This window comes from Elaeis guineensis, chromosome 8, assembly GCF_000442705.2.
Source record: "Elaeis guineensis isolate ETL-2024a chromosome 8, EG11, whole genome shotgun sequence".
In the NCBI taxonomy this organism is placed as follows: Eukaryota; Viridiplantae; Streptophyta; class Magnoliopsida; order Arecales; family Arecaceae; genus Elaeis; species Elaeis guineensis.
Window position 1 is genome coordinate 129,147,110 of NC_026000.2, and position 16,591 is coordinate 129,163,700.

Genomic DNA, 16,591 nt, shown 5'->3' on the forward strand with positions numbered 1-16,591 from the left:
GATAATTTCAAATTATCTCCATTTGATAATCTAATATAAAAAAAAAAAAAAAAAAATACCATCTTCTTAATGATATTGATTTTATCTTCTCTCTCTTGATACATGTATAACCTATCATTTATTTTACAATCTATCTTATCCTTTTTTTTTTTCGCACCAAATATGATAATCTGGCATAAAATTTATTTTTTCATACCATCCTCAACCAAAATCTAAAAAACTATCACAGTGCAACTCCCCAATTGGCATCCACGTAACACTCAAATAGGACTATGGCATGATGATAAGATGATGTGCTTACCCATCTTTATCAGATGTCTTTTGGGTCTCTGCATATGGCACCTTAGAGAACATAAATTCATAAATGATCAACTGCACTGCTGAATGAATGCTTCAGCTAACACAAGGAAATGCCTCCCCTAAGCTATTAAATAACCACCCCTTCCGGAAAGGCAAATAAAGTCAGCAGACAACCAAATGACAGAATGAAGGAATGACAATAGCCTCTTTCATTTACTTCTTTCTTTTTCGCCCCTCTATTTTACATTTCTAATTATGAAGAGATTTACATGATACAAATCAAAATTGTGTGGTCCAACAACAAGCCCGCTCCCTGCTTCCCCCTACTTCTCCCAATACGAACTCAGATTCTTGAGAAAAATGAAAACTAGCAAGGCCTATCAACATCTCAGTTCACTGATATGGATTTCGGATATTGCATTACATGAAGTTTCTATCTGAAAGGACTCCTGTAATTGGTATGGACAACGAGATGTTGATATATCCAAGCCCATTTGATGGGAGCATGCAATGAGTGGTGACAGTTTCACCTGAAGGCAAGAAGTCCATGATGATGCCTGGTAAAACAGGATTAGTGTAAAAAGGCAGCAAGAAAAACAGGCATCTACACTGCCATGCTGCCATACCTTCAATGAGATTTCAGGGATCAGCATTCAAGTATAAATAGAAAATCTAGTATCAGAAAGGAATGACATATGGCAAAGCAATAACATCCGCTGGCTCGATCCGTAATGCCTGGGCCCACACCTGGGGTGTTCATGAGCCTCAAACTTCATTTTAGGATTTGGCCGGCCGTGATCACTGCTGAAAAGCCACTCTTGATCATCAGAATCAGGCCATTCTTCCATTTTGGGAAGAGAATATATCTGGCTAAGATACTTAGAATCAGGGTGAGCAGGTTTCAAGGGAGCTTTGGCCTTCTTGCTAGTTCCTGTAGGAACTAGGCTCAAGCCAGCCGAAGGTGTCTTTGCTTCTGTAATGCCATTTATCTTCTGATCCTTAATTTCTAGGACTCTTTCCGCCATGGTATTATTTTTGACTCCAGGCTTAATGGAAGAACAAGGTGCAGCAACAGGAGATAACCCCAGTGTTCTGCCATTCTCCACAGGGAGGTGGAAGAAGGTGCTGCTCTTGAAACCTTGTTAGGCCGCACATCATTCTCTGTGGGCACATGGCAAATGCAGAGATGTAAAACTGAACAAAAACAATGGAATTTTATAACACCGCAAAATTCCAAATGGTGTCCTACGGGAAAATTATAAGAGGAACAGTAAAATAAACGCACCAGGCAAAAAACCATTCATCTCAAAGTCTTTCCTCTTCTTGGTATTATCATCAGTACCTGATCTCTTCTCATTGTCTTTTTGAGGGGCTAAGGGCTTTATATTTAAACTATCTATCTGATCCTTTTTTCCACTGTCTCTTCGTTTATGTTGTTCTTTATGCTTGTGCTCACCTTTCTCTCTTATCTTTTCCTTCTCCTTTTCCTTCTCATGGTGTCGGTCTTGATCCTTTCCTTTGTTCTTCTCATCCTGGTTTTGGTCCTCGTGTTTTTCTTTCTTTTCATCATACACTCCCCTCTCTTTGGTCTTCTCCTTCCCTTCAATCTTTTTATCTGCATTCTTTGCCACCGGTTTTCCAATCCCATCACTTCTTCCTTGCTCTGCAATAATGTGGTTAGGAATGATTTCATTACCTTTTCCTCCTTCCTCGTCCATTGCAGTTGCAAGGCCCATGCCATTAATTTTTCTTTGAACAGAACCGGATAAACCAGAAAGACTATCTGCTGGTCGGCCCATCCCATCATGTGCCCTTTGCACTGTAACACTGGATTTTGAGAAGATTTTGTTACTCGTGCCTCTTTCCTTCTCTGATGCAGTCGCAATGTATGGACCCTCATATCTTCTTTGACTAGAATTTGGGGAATTTTCTGCTGGTCGGACCATTCCATTGTTTCCTCTTTGCCCTGAACTAATGCTGTTTGGAACCACTTCATTATTTGTACATCTTTCCTTCTGCATTGCAGTTCCAGAGCCAATACCCTCAATTCTTCTCTGAAGTTGACTGGCAAAGTTATTCTGTGGATGTCCCATCCCATCATTTCTCCTTTGCATTGTAACAATGGAATTTGAAACCATTTCATTACCTGTAACTCTTTTCTTCTCCACCACAGTGGCAGCATTCGATTTTTCATTGGTTCTTTGTATTGAACTGGTGAAGTCTTCAACCCTACTATTTGCAGCTCCCTTTTCCTCATCCTTGATCCTCCTGGCCAACTCCTCTGTAAATTTATAATTTTCAAGTTCCCCAGCCTTCTGGCTGCATTCCCCAAATATGTCTTCATGGTGACCCTCGAACTGTTCTTCAGTTCCTCGATTCTCTGATTGCCTGCTTTTGTCCTTATCTTTGTCCTTTTTCTTATCTTTGTGCTTTTCTTTTCGATCTTTCTTCTCTCTGTGTTTATCTTTACTTCTGTCTTTGTCCTTTTTCTCTTTACCTTCTCTATTTTCTTTGTCCCTCTTCTCCTTTTTATGCTTCTTCTCTTTGTGCTTCTCCTGAAAATTGTTTTTCAGTCTCAGTTAGCTACAAACCACAGCCAGAAGTAAATCATCTCTCAAAAAATTCAGTCACTCTCGATATTATGCCAACACATTGAAGGAAAAAACATGTTTAGAAGATTAAAACAACAAGGCCACAGCATAAAAATATCTGTCAGTGTCCCTTTAATATTTCAAATATAAAGATTACAAGAAGTCTAATATTTTAAGGACGACATGAACCAGTGACAGGACTGTGTGCACGAAAAGAGGTCGGAGAAGATACTAGACATGACTTTCTCAAAGAAGAATATGACATAGACAACACGCAAAGATTCCACCCAAGAAAACAAAATAAAAACACTCATTTTTAGAACCATATATTGAAAGAAGAATGAATGAATGCAGAGCTTTCTATTGCACTTTATTGAATGAGATGATTAAGAGGCAAACTAGAGGACTTTCATCTCCCTTCCTGAACAAGAACTCAAATATCACCTTCTCCTTAATTTGGAGTAGCACCACCAGGATGATTGAAGTCTCGATGATCAAATTAGTGAGAACACACCAGTAGAGTAGGAGAACTATGTTAAGAAAAAGAGTTTCATTCAATCAATAACTTCCTTTCACAATGAAGCATGATTGAAGTATCAGCAAGTGTGTGCATGTTCAGAAGTACATACTCATATGTAATCTGCATTGGTCTGTGCCTGTCAAAATTGGCCATGGCTCCATGCTAGCACATGCTAACCAGCACAGACTCAATTCTATTATTATGTCTCAGGACATGGTCAGCATGGCACGACAGTTGATATTTTTATATATATTATATTTACTAAGGAAAAGTTGAAAGAAAAGTGGAAAAATTACAGAGTGGAAAAATGAGAAACAAGCAAAGAAAGTCAATAGGCAATCAAAGTATTACAAATGCTTGTTGATTTCATATATTATTAGCAATGACATGATAAGAGTATATCAACATAAAATAATTATTACATAAGACTTCTATGCCAACAACAAGAAAGTTGTTTTACATTGACAAAAAATTATATTTTGCATCTTGCTTGACTTAGAACAGAGCCTCCTTGAAGCATGCAAGTATTTACACTATGCCATTCACGTTGTCAAAGAATCAGATTTGGATTGAGGGAGACAAGGGCACGGCTATTTCTTGGATTAACAATCCTAGGGCATATATTAGTCTTGCCTTGAATAATAAAGTCTAGTGATGTCCAGACGGCATAAAAGCCTATGATGTCTTCCAAGAAGGTAACCAGCTAGCAGAGTGGCTGGTCATAGGGAATACCTAAACCAATTGGAGAACGGACTTGCAATTACCATCTCAGTTGTGGGATCAGGCACTAGCTAATGCTCTGAGGTATTTTATTATATATAGAATGGCTTTAATTTTGTTTTTCAGGGGCCTGGATGCTTTTGTCCCCCTGCCTCCCCCTCAGGAAAAAAAAAATCATTATTAATCATTGTTACTATTAAAATAAATAAATAGAAAAGGTTTCTACAAATACCAAGAAGCATTAACCTAAAAAGATGGTTTATCAAAGCACCAACAATGCAGTGAACACATCCTTGAATGTATACATAGACAGCAAAATGTCAATTCAAAAAAAATACATTAATATATTTATGTCTGTATGGTGGTACCAAAGTTTGGAAGAATAAAATAGAATCACATTTTTGCACAAGTTGTTTGATCAAACTTATGAGTTATATTGTGAAACTAGGGAGAGTCGACCATGGAAGCGAATCAGACTAAAGTGTCCTGGGACTTATGAATTTTATAATTGGTACAGTACAGATATTAAAATAAGTAACAAGGAACTCAAGAAACCAATTTAGCTTCAAGCCATGAAAGTCAATTGTGGATGAAATCTCTTTTCTATGTGTATGCACGCTTATCTTTTGTGATTGTTTACCTGCAAGAATGAGAAAGAAATAGAAATTTTTAGACTTTCAAAGACAAATATGGAAGAACAAGACAAGTTTATGAACAACTAATGTATAGAAGTTTCATACACCTCTACCAGAGCTCACTAGCAAATTACATCATATAGTTAGAAAACAAGCTTTATTGTATGAATAAGAAACATGAAGTAGTAAAATTACCCAAAGCATGAGACAACTATAGCAAAGATAAGGATGCCAGCTTGGACATGGAGTAGAATTATGAAAGGTAGCATTACAAATGAGATCATTAGAGGAAAGTCTTAAGTCAGAGTCACACTGATAGTAGATAAAAAAGGGGGAAAAACCATCCGACTTTGCAAGAACATGTGGCATAAACTACAGATAGCCCTAGCCAGTAAGGATTCCAAAAACAAGTTTAAGGTCCATAAAAGTGCAACTAAAAGCAACTTGGATGAAAGTAGTAAGAAATTTATTACTGGATTAAAATGCATAAGTTAGAAATATTTAAGAGATAGAATTATGAAACAACTTCCGCATGGTTTGTGCTATGAAAAACATGGTACTGATATATGCATGAACACAAGCTTGAGTGAATATACCAAATAAAGAAAGTGTTGTAAATTAGGAGAAAGAGAAAATATAACTGCAGCATTAATACAATAATTTTTTTTAAAAAATCCAATATCAACAATTTCTAGAGATAAGACATGAAGAGGACAAAAAAATCTAAACTAGAATCAGAAATCGGTTGATCGTTTTCTCCAAGCACTTGCAATTTGAGATAGGTATATGAAGGCTTTCAATGAACATGAATCAGGGTTTCAGATAAAGCCTTCACAAGGATTTTAAAAGCAGAAAATGACATAGAACTGAATATTTAGGTTTTACTTAAGCATATGATCTAGGAATTTTCGAATGGATATTTCAAAAATAAAGATGGATACCTGGTGATTTAGATAGCAAATGAACCTGCTATAACAGGATTCCAATTGCGGAAAAGAACAAGGTGACAATACAAATTTGAGCATGCATCCCAGATTAGTGGTTATAAATGGAAATGGCAGTGGAAGAAGGGATTCAATTTTTTTCAGTTTTTAATATAATAGATTGTAGAAATTAAAATTTTTTGCATCAAAATATGATGTGACAGCAGATTAAAGAAATAATAGCTAAAATAGTTCATTACTCCTCAAAAGAGGGAAAAAGTAAGTGACATTTTTTAAATTCTAAGGTTAAGATATACATGGACTAATATTTTCTGATGCAATGATAGGAGCAGAAACCTAATCAGCAGCCACTTATCTTAAAGAAAAAGGAAAAAAGGAACGGAACAAGCAAACAATGCATAATCTGGTAAAGTACTATAATAAGGGCCATTAGAGGCCTTGTCCATAAAGAATTATCTTTATTATGCATCCCACTTCTAGCTTTAAAAAATAAACAAAGAAGAAGAAGATCCATATAAAATTAGAACTATACAGCCAATATACTTCAAAAACAAATAAATGACAAAAAATGTGAGCAAAATCAAAATAAAACTTTAAAAAACATTTGTGGCCGGTTTCAAAAACTGCCAAAACTGGACTGAAATTGGTCAGTTTTGGCTGAAATTGACTAAAACAGCAAAAACAAGAACAAAACAAACTGGGGGTCAATTCGGTTTGGCCTTAGTCGAAATGGATCAATGTCAAGAAATTAATAGGTTTTGGCTGAAATTTAAATCCTTGACCTTTATGCAAGACAGGTTGGAGAACTATGTAGTAGTAAAGCCAATGCAAATGAATATTATAACAGTAGATATAAGGCTTGGTAAAAGATGAGGTATTCTTGTTTTCATAGTTTCTAAAGATTTTTAAATAAAGATGAATGTACAGAGAGCTAAAGAAAGTTTTACTACATTAAAGATTTTTCCAAAGATACTTAAATAAGGATTCCTTCTAGGCTCCAAGTTCTAGAGAATGCACATTTGGAAATTCAAAATTTTTGGATTGATTAATATCATCATGAAGTTATGTAACAACTCAGGACCTCACCCAAAAAGGCTAGCAAGAAAGTATTATTTTGGTTTCTTACCCTTGTATAGGTACCCCAGATCTATTCAGCGCATAACTAATTTCAGACTAAACACACACCCACATGGGTCCTCACAAACTCCTCTTATTTAAGCTCTAACGTCCTCACCGGGCTAAGGGTCCAAATCCATTCAAATCCAATTACAAATATCATAAATCCAATCACAAACATCATGATCAACTCATGGTCAACCCAAATGGACCAACGTGACAATATCCCCAAGTTTACCTGGGCCATGGACTCAGTCTACAACAATACTAATTATAACAATCCAAGACCTCATCCAAAAAGGCTAGTCAAAAAGTATTATTTGGGTTTCTTGATCCCGTATAAGTATCCAAAATCTACCTAGCATATAGCCGATATGCGACTAAAACACATCTACATGGGTCCTAAGAAGATACTCAAAAAATCTTCAAAAATGTAGAGGAAGAGGGAGGTCAGCACCCTGCTTCACTAGATTATGTTAATTCCAACCAAACAAAATACATTTCCCAACAATAAACCATACATCCTCGGCAAAAAAAAAGGAGATGATGTATGTGCAAGGCTTTAGACTCAACAAAACATGTCTGAAAATTTCCGAAAGATGAATAATTTAGCTAACTAGCATATTTGATAAGATCTTGGAAACAACAATTTTTTGAATGACTCAAAGAAACATATCTCGATACTAATTTCTACGAAACAAAAGAGTGCACATAATTGCATCCTTAGGATGATAATGTAAAAACATAGCAAATCACAAGGATGGTTTCTTGCATAAACAAAAGAATTGGGGAAGAGGGGGATCGGGAAGTATAGGAATGATGTACATCAACTTTAGAACAAAGAGGTGTTATGAATGGTAACTTTGCAATGTATAGCAAACAAATATTAACAATAATAGAATCATTCATAAAGCAGCATTTTTAAAAAATGGGAGTTATATTGATTATGGAGAATTTAGCATGTTTCTCAATAAAGAAGACCTATATCAGGATTTGGCTTTAGGCTATTAAAAAATATAAACATGTTCATTAGGAAGCGATTGTGCATTTGTTGAATTTGAAATTTGCCATTTGTATATGTTATAATGCAAATGATCTAGCATAAATTTACCAAACAAAAAGGTCGTGCAAAGATCAAGTAGAAACATGAACGATTTTATGAAATATGATGATATGATGATTCAAATCATAAAAAGTACAGCTAGGTCTATTGTCTATTTACTCATTGAAGCCTTTTTTTTTTTTTAAGTTCATTCGAGCATCTTGTGAAAATATACCATATTTATCCCAGCTTAATTAATAGAAGATGTCAATTCACTAAAAAATGATAGAATTAAATTATAATGTCAATAGATATCCATATGAAATTCTCAACTACATATATCCATTAATGATATGAATCAGCATGGTAAAGTAAGCCAATACATAGAACAAAATGTAGGAGTTCGTCGCATATTAAATCTTGGATGAACTAACTTTTGAGGGCAACAAGTGCCCAAAATAAAGCTGAAATGCCAAGAATTGTGTAGAGTAAGAATATATGGTGATTTATCCCAGCTTAATCATCGAAAAATGCAGAGATAAACAAAACTAGAGAAAAGGATATGAATAAATTAAAATGGGGATAAATCCATCATAACCCTTGATTAATATAGAGATCAGTTTACCAAAATACAGTAGGAAGGTCAGGCAGGAAAATGAATACATTGAAGTGAGACTATGATTTCATAACATAATGGAACTTGACATAAAATTTCCCTTGAGAGCAGCAAGGGCCATGTAAAACCTAAATGAGGTTACAAGCTTAAGTTTGCACCAAAGAGCTAAAAAATAGGACACAAATGTCCTTGGATAAATGATTAAGGTTATCCAATTTTCAGTTTTCCCCCGGATGCGGAAAGGAGTAAAGAAAGAAGAGTTGAAGATGGCTTAACAGTAAGACGGAACAAGGCTTTCCCTCATCTCGTAGCTAGGAACATCTATGTAGATGGTATTGGATGTCACAGTTACAGTTATTGTGTTTTTACTGTTACTGTTACAGTAGAAGAGAAACAATACCACACAACAACACCCAAAAAATGAAGAATGGAAATGGAGGAAGCTGATAAAATTCCAAAAGCCATTAACGATAAGCAGGTGTAACTTTTAAAGAGTTGAGAATATAGGATTAAGGACCAAAAGTATATCAAGTATCAAAAATGCTTGAAGGAATCCATCAGAACATTATACTCAAGAGATTCATGGACCTTTGAGGATATGCTTTTTACTTGAACATACATTCACCAATATTTAGTTTAATATAAGTGTTGAAGTAGAATGCCATTTCTTCTGTCGCATCTTTATAAACTTGAGCATCATAACACAATTATGTGATCACCACTTTGGATTCCTATGCAACAACCTAGTTCATTGAGCATTAGAGATTATAATTAAAATTAAAAAAAAAAAAAAACACTCAAAACTTGGCAAGTTTTGACACCAAGGGCAGCCCAGCACATAAGACTCTCACCACTGGAGGATTTGAGGAGGGTCAAACATATGCAACTAAATCCCTACATGCTGAAAGGTTGTTTCCATATTTCAAACCCATGACACCAAGTCACGATAGAGCAACCTCACAGTTGCACCAAGGCCAATCCGTTTTGACACCAAATGGCAAATAAATAAACAAGTCCATTTCTTGCCAAAAGCAAATGCCTCCAGCTATGCTTATCCAATGTTACAAATGAGTTGACCACTCTCATTCATAAATACTTCCCTATTAAATTTCCACTACAGAGTTTAATTCAAACTAGTATGGTGTAAGATCCACTTGTTACTTGCCTTTTCTTCATTCAAACTGATGAACGCTTGGACAACTAATTACCCTAAACATTTTCACAGATCATATCCCCAGGAAAATCATAGTCACTCACACCAATCAAGCCCTTTCTTATCAAACGTAGTCAGCTATATAGTTGGAGTCTAAGTTGGGAGGACTCCACAGAAGAATTGAGTAGATTCTACAACCAGCTGTCAACCATAAGCTAATGTCTTACAAAATGGTCAAGAGAGAGACCAATGAAAGCTATAAAGTTAGTTGGCATGTAGGGGGCCTACAATATGATCACAATTTAAGTTGTCCAAAATTCTCATAATCTTGGAAACACTCTAGATTAAGGGGGAAGTATATCACTTACAACACAGGAAGCTGTGTTCATCCCTAAGGAACAAATAAAATGAATAGGCAAATGAAACAGAGTCCCTTTTTGGTGAAAAGAAAGAACTCCTACATTCATCTCTAAAATCACATATGCAGAACTTCTGTTTGTAAAACTAAAGAGCGGACCTAGAGAATGCACCAGCAAAACACAATCGTAAGCCCATGCTCTTCTGAGGAAGTTGTATCAGTGAATGTTCAAAATCAAGAAGAAGAGGGCTTCTGTTACATTATACTGATTCCCAAAGGAAAAAAAGGGACAAAGCTCTATTCAAAAGGACTTAAAACAACACCATGATACGCAAGCTACAGATAATTCAAGGACACCATGCATCAAATGGAAACAAAATGGACACTGCAAAATAACAATGATTTATTATCAGCTTGTAGCAAAGAACTCGCAAAAGACTCCACACCAGAAACTGGTGTCAGATTTGGAAAGCAGTGTTTGTTAGTATGTGTCCATGGTTAATGCAATGACCGTGCTGTTGCACATTTTCACCCAACTAAAAGATCATCTCAGCACATGAAGCAGACTCATAAAAAAGTCTTCAGATCTTCATTGCAATGATAATATTCATCTGTCAATTGTTTAGTTAGTACAATAAAAGTCTAGATGAGCAACCCTGTTTTCTAAAAAAATAAAAGATGCATTTTCATACCAGAATAATTCATCACATATATGGGTTGAAAGTGAGAGTCAGCAGATTTCTATATAAAACAAGGACTAGTAAACCAGCTTAGCGAATTCTCACTCTGTCACTTCACCAATAATAGAAATTTCTTTGACGTATCAGAAACTATGCTCTCAGCCCGATAATCATATGGATAAGCAAAATATCAAGTGCATACTGTATCAATCCTCAAGAAATCCATAAGATGCATGTTACATCATGTTGTCTGTACGCCAAAATCTCACAACAGAAACTGAATGAATACACTCAGCAACAATAACAAGCAAGTTTGATGGATATCAGTTCTTGCAATAAGTTTGCTTGGATAATTGAACTGGAATATCACGTTATCCATGCTCATATTTGGAGTATCTTTCTAGGTTTAGGGCAAATCTTATAATCACGAACCTCTTTAATCACAAAACCAATAAAGAATCTACAATCATAAAGATAAAGATCAACAAATATAAACATAAGATCTAGCCCGCATCAAATATTGACTTCCTAAGTGTACACTAGAAATTCGCGAAGGCAGAGATTTATGAGGTAGACAATCAAGTGAACAGCCCATGGGATGAAGCTAATAAAAATGGGGCATTTAGTGGAATTCAAAGCAAGCGCATAGAAGATGCACCTTGGGTAGTAAATCTACGTTGTCACTCCTCAGCTTCTTTTCATATCCTGGTGGTGGAAATGGGAAGCAGCGAGACATTGCACGGAGACCCTGGATCAGCTACAAGTCTTAGTTTCCAGTGCAGCTGTTCCAATAAGGGAACCGACCGCTGGCCATGCTCTTGTCCATGCACCATGTCCCCAAACTCATTTCCAGCTTCAAAGCCTCACCATTGACCTCGTCACAACCCGTCACCCCAAAGAGACAATTGACAACCCAAGGAGCCTCCAAATGGAGAGAAATCAATCTACAAATAAACTGACTATACCAGTAAAGCAAAATTTTGACCTCCTACTCTCAAACCACACTTTCAGAATCCAAAGGGAGTGTCAAAAAAATCTAAGTGGTCGTCAACGCACCACCCCGAGCAAAAAACCAAGATCACGTTTGCGAGAATGGTATCACCAACCAACCGAAACACCAAAACACATGCAGGAAAACGATCACTTGAAGCAACTATACCGAAATTGGAACAGCACCGAGATGATCTTTAAAGTGCAGTCTTCTTCCATATCCTAAACCATGAAGAGTTCCAGGTTTCGGGAGCAAAAACTAGAGACAAAAAAGAGCCTTTTTTTCAACAGAAAAGAGAGACCCGACAAGCGAAACGGAAACCCCAGCAACAACAAAGATCCAAAGGACCAGAATCCATAACCCGATCTCCAGAACACTCCAGAAGCCCCAATAGACTGGTCCGCCGATCCCAAAGTCGAAGCTTTCCGATCTAAAAGGCCGAACCCCAAGGAGTCCGACGCCAAGGCCGAACGGGACAAAGGAGAGGAACCCTAATCCGAAAAAGATTCGGAAAAGGGGACTTTTTTGGGTTCCCCGGGAGGAGAGCGGATAGGGGAAAAGGGGAAGGAAGAATGGGACAGATAGGATCGAGAATTCGAGAAGAAGATCCAAAGCTTCGAATTCTACCAAAAGTAAAAGCTTTGGAGGAAAGATTTGAGGGGAAACACGGGGCCGAGGCAGGAAAAGGGCGAAGAGAAATCGAAGCTTTCCTCGATTTCTCAAACTATCTCTGATAATCTCGATAGAAATCAACTTCTCCTCTGATGGAGGACTTGTTCTTCTTCGGAGGTTATACGCAGGAGCGAAGGCAAGGGAGGCTGCGGCCCCTTTTCTTCTCTCTCTCTCTCTCTGTGATCAAAAACCCCAGGGGAGGAGGAAGGCCTAGAATGAGTTGTAGGAGGGTTATTTATAGGAGGCCAGGGTTAAAAGAATTATTTTAATGTGATGGTGTGTGATTCGTTCCAAGATATAGTCTATGGAGGTCGGTGGTTACTGGTTAGACCCGGCTCTGTAATTTCTGATAGAATGGGAAGATTTTTTTTTTTTTTTCCTTTCTTTTAATTCTCTTGTCTTACGTTAATATTGTTATCATGGAGAGACGAGAATAGCCTATAGACCTCTAGTTATCAGGAACAATTGATAATAAAATAGTTTGTTTATGAACCAATGAAAAGCTAGTATTTTATAATTGTTACTATTTTTAGAATCATGATAATACCTTCATATTAATAAGAAGATTTAATTCATGATTTTTTTTTAGAAATATAAGTATATTTTTCATAGAGTATAGTGAAATCGCTAATCAATACGGATCATTGAAAGAAGTATTAACCTATCAATGGTTGTTATTTTATGATATATTAAGGATGTATATATAAATATAATAAGGGAGCTTTGATAAGTTATATTAAAGATAAAAAATTAGAGATAAATTTTTAGCTTTACTTTTAATTTAAAAATAGCTCTCTAAATGAGTTTTATGTAAAAATAGCTATCCATTCCAAACATAAATTAAAAGCAACTATCCATTTTGACTGAAATTACTCTTATACCCTTATATCCTTTAAAATACTGCAGTATTACATTATCATAGTGTACTATTTCTTTACAATAAGATAGTATTACATTATATTAATATAATATTTTTTTATAATAATACGGTATTATTTTATTGTATTATATTAGTATAGTATTCTTTTACAGTAAGGTAGTATTATATTATATTAGTATAGTATTTTTTATAATAATACAGTATTGCTTTATTATATTATATTAGTATAGTATTCCTTTATAATAAGGTAGTATTATATGAAGGGAAGGAAACAGTTTCCCTCCAGAATACCCAGATTGCATCTAAAAATTTTATCTAATATTCTACTTATTTAAAGATCAAATCCTTACCTGAATCACAGTGGAACCAGGGATCAAATCCCAAATTATCTAATATAAACCTTCGCGGAGGCCTGGATATGCAGATCCTCTACTTCGCATGCACGTCAGACGCCGCAAAAAAATAGGATGAACTTCAATCCAATTGGCTTCGCAACTCAATCAATCGAGGGATGAGATGTGATGGTGTAACACCTCACACCAGCAGGTGGGATGCCCAAGAAGGATCCACGCCCAAGGAGAGGAGGCAGCAACAAAGGGAGAGATGTAGAATATGAAGGACCTCTCTCTTCACATGCTTGTCTCTCTCTTTTTCTCTTCTCTCAATTTGATTTGTTTGCTATTCTATTTTCTTCTCTCATCCATAAGTAGAGACCCTCGCTATTTATAGATAATTCTCATGACCCAATGAGAGGAGGACTCTTTATTCAAATCTGATTTGAATTGATCCAATACTCATGAAAGAAGGACTCCTACATGAGATATAATTGCCATCACTTATGATATCCACTTTACATCCACTCTCACACCCACTTGGGATGCCCCAAATAAGCACCAAACCAATTTTTGGTCGTGCTTCATGAGTGGGTATTCTTAGTGTAAGTAGGAATACTCATATCTCATCCAAAACAAGTCCGATTCGAATCCGATTCGAAGCCGGTTCGAAATAATTTCGAAAGGCTGCCAATCCTAAACTCTTTAGGACTTTTGTACCAAGTCTAACTTGGATTTTGGACCTATTTAAGTCTAATTAATTCAGATCTAATCTAAAATTAATTAGTACTTAAATTCAATCTTTCATATGTTCCATTGATAGAAATTATTCATATCTGAAATTGAACCTGAACCTCATGTATAGTGCTAGCTAGACATAGTCAACTCTTCAATCCTGTTTAACCCATAACTCAATTCTCAATCAAGTTAGTTTATATATTCAATCAAGTCAAGTACTTTCAGATTGGACATATAAACATAGGTCAATTCCTTCCTACTTTGTCTGACTTGTGTGCGTGACTCCATAGGTTCAAACACTAAGTCGGTAGCACAAGAACCAATTTCTGTACTAATCGAGATACCATATAGCAATGGTTCTCAACGTCCAGATAGATCGAATTATCACAAAAGAATATTCCAGAACTCATACTCATGGTTACCGCATAATTCATCTTTTTGACCTTAGATGCTCTAGAATGGTCTCAGATAACTGTCAACCGAGATTGCTTCATCCACGTTGTATTTCAACCTTTCAAATCTATCTCATGGATTACCCTGGTCAAGATTTTACTAAATTGAAATACAGTGATACATCAACTCCAATAATCCAGAGGGATCAATCACATCTTGATCCACACACAGACTTCGCAAGTACTTGACTGTACCCAGTAGCCTTCCGTTACTGCATTAAAAATTCAGGTAGTTTAGCACCAAAGCACAGTGAGTTGCTTACAAGTCACTATGGTGATCTCAGATCTGAAGAATATTTATGCCCTTATATTTCGCGAGCAGCTCTTGACAGCAGAATGCTCAGCAGGTGAGTCACTTATTCAGTGACGATGTACCCTTACATCTCACCTGTATGCCATACCAGTGTTACCACACTCCTTAGTTAAGAGGACAACCAACCTATATGGCACACAACGATCTTCACTCGATAAATGTCATCATCATGTAATGACGTATCATTTGATCGCGAACTTGTTTAAGAACTATACGATAAATCCTCTTTTTATCGTATACTAGCATAGTTCTAGAAATTTCATCACAGTACAAGAGTTCAAGGAAGATGTCACTTTGTGATGAAAAATATCAAAATAATTATTATTTAATAATCAATAATTTATATACACGGATGAACTCAATCGTAATATGATTGATTTTAGGACACAATTATCAACATTACATTATCATAGTATAGTATTTTTATATGTAGTATTATTTTACAACAATGCAGTGTTGCTTTATAATAGTGTAGTAGTATAATTTTATGATAGTGTAATATTGCTTTTATTATAGTATAGTATTATTTTATAATAGTATGTGTTGCTTTAAAGCTGCAAGAGTAATTGGGTCATTTCATCTTATTTTGAATAGTTGCTTTTAAGTTATGTTTCTAATGGAGAGAATTTTTTATTTGAAACTTAAGTGGATAGTTACTTTTAAGTTTAAACTCAATTAAGTATTTCTCATTTATTTTTCCTATTAAAGATTGCAATAACTAGTATTTTGGACTATTGGTGGAAGCCACATCCTGCATAGAAAGAAGAATATTCTAATGTACAAAACTCTTACCCTTCTGGTACATAGGAATGATCAAATGTACTCAAACTTGCTTCTCATGTGGAGAGACTATTTTCTTATTTTAAGTCTATGACATTCGTATCATGATAGAGCAATCTCACCATCTATTTATGTTAGTTCAAGTTTCTGAAATTACTCCTTTCTATATCTAATATCATGTCTATTCATGTTAATCCAAGTTTTGTAAGGTCCGTGTTTGACTTGACAAGCTGCATGAGTTGAAGTGTAGACTTAAAACTCTATTGTTAGTCTATCTCAACTGCATTAAGCATATTTGGCTGGAATAATGGTTCAGAGGAGATCGATCCAACAATCCCATTGGACCACTAAGGATGGATTATCCTATAAACAATAACTAGAGAATTTGAACCCCTTGAGCATTTGGCTCTGACTTGACTACCAAGAGCAATATAGTCCAAATAATTAGATTTGGTTCCAAAAATTCGTGCCAACCATAATAAAGCCCAAAATTGGACCTAACCCAATTTAGACTTATCTAAAAAATGGATCAAGCATGGGTCAATTCATGTTACAGGGTGGAGTCAAATTTGTTTACGTTGATTCCATGCCCGAGCCGGCATGGTCTTTCTTCTTTTCTATTTGGCAGAGTTGGAGATGCCAAGGAGCAAAGTAGGTGCAATAATCCCATGAGTCATACAAAATTAGAAAGTAGGCGCAGCACTACCATGTGGTCATATAAAACTAGAAAGTTGGTCAAGTGGTCTTTGGTCAACTTG

General features: G+C 35.8%; 1 protein-coding gene across 1 annotated transcript; it reads right to left on the reverse strand.

The window, feature by feature from the left end:
* Positions 1-486: 486 nt before the first annotated feature.
* Positions 487-12,551, reverse strand: LOC105032399 (uncharacterized). Its single transcript, XM_010906843.3, is given in 5 exon segments — positions 487-1,055; positions 1,058-1,414; positions 1,417-1,461; positions 1,586-2,855; positions 11,334-12,551. Coding segments are annotated over 5 exon segments (1,827 nt in total). The 5' UTR covers positions 11,412-12,551; the 3' UTR covers positions 487-978.
* Between the last annotated feature and the right edge of the window lie 4,040 nt (positions 12,552-16,591).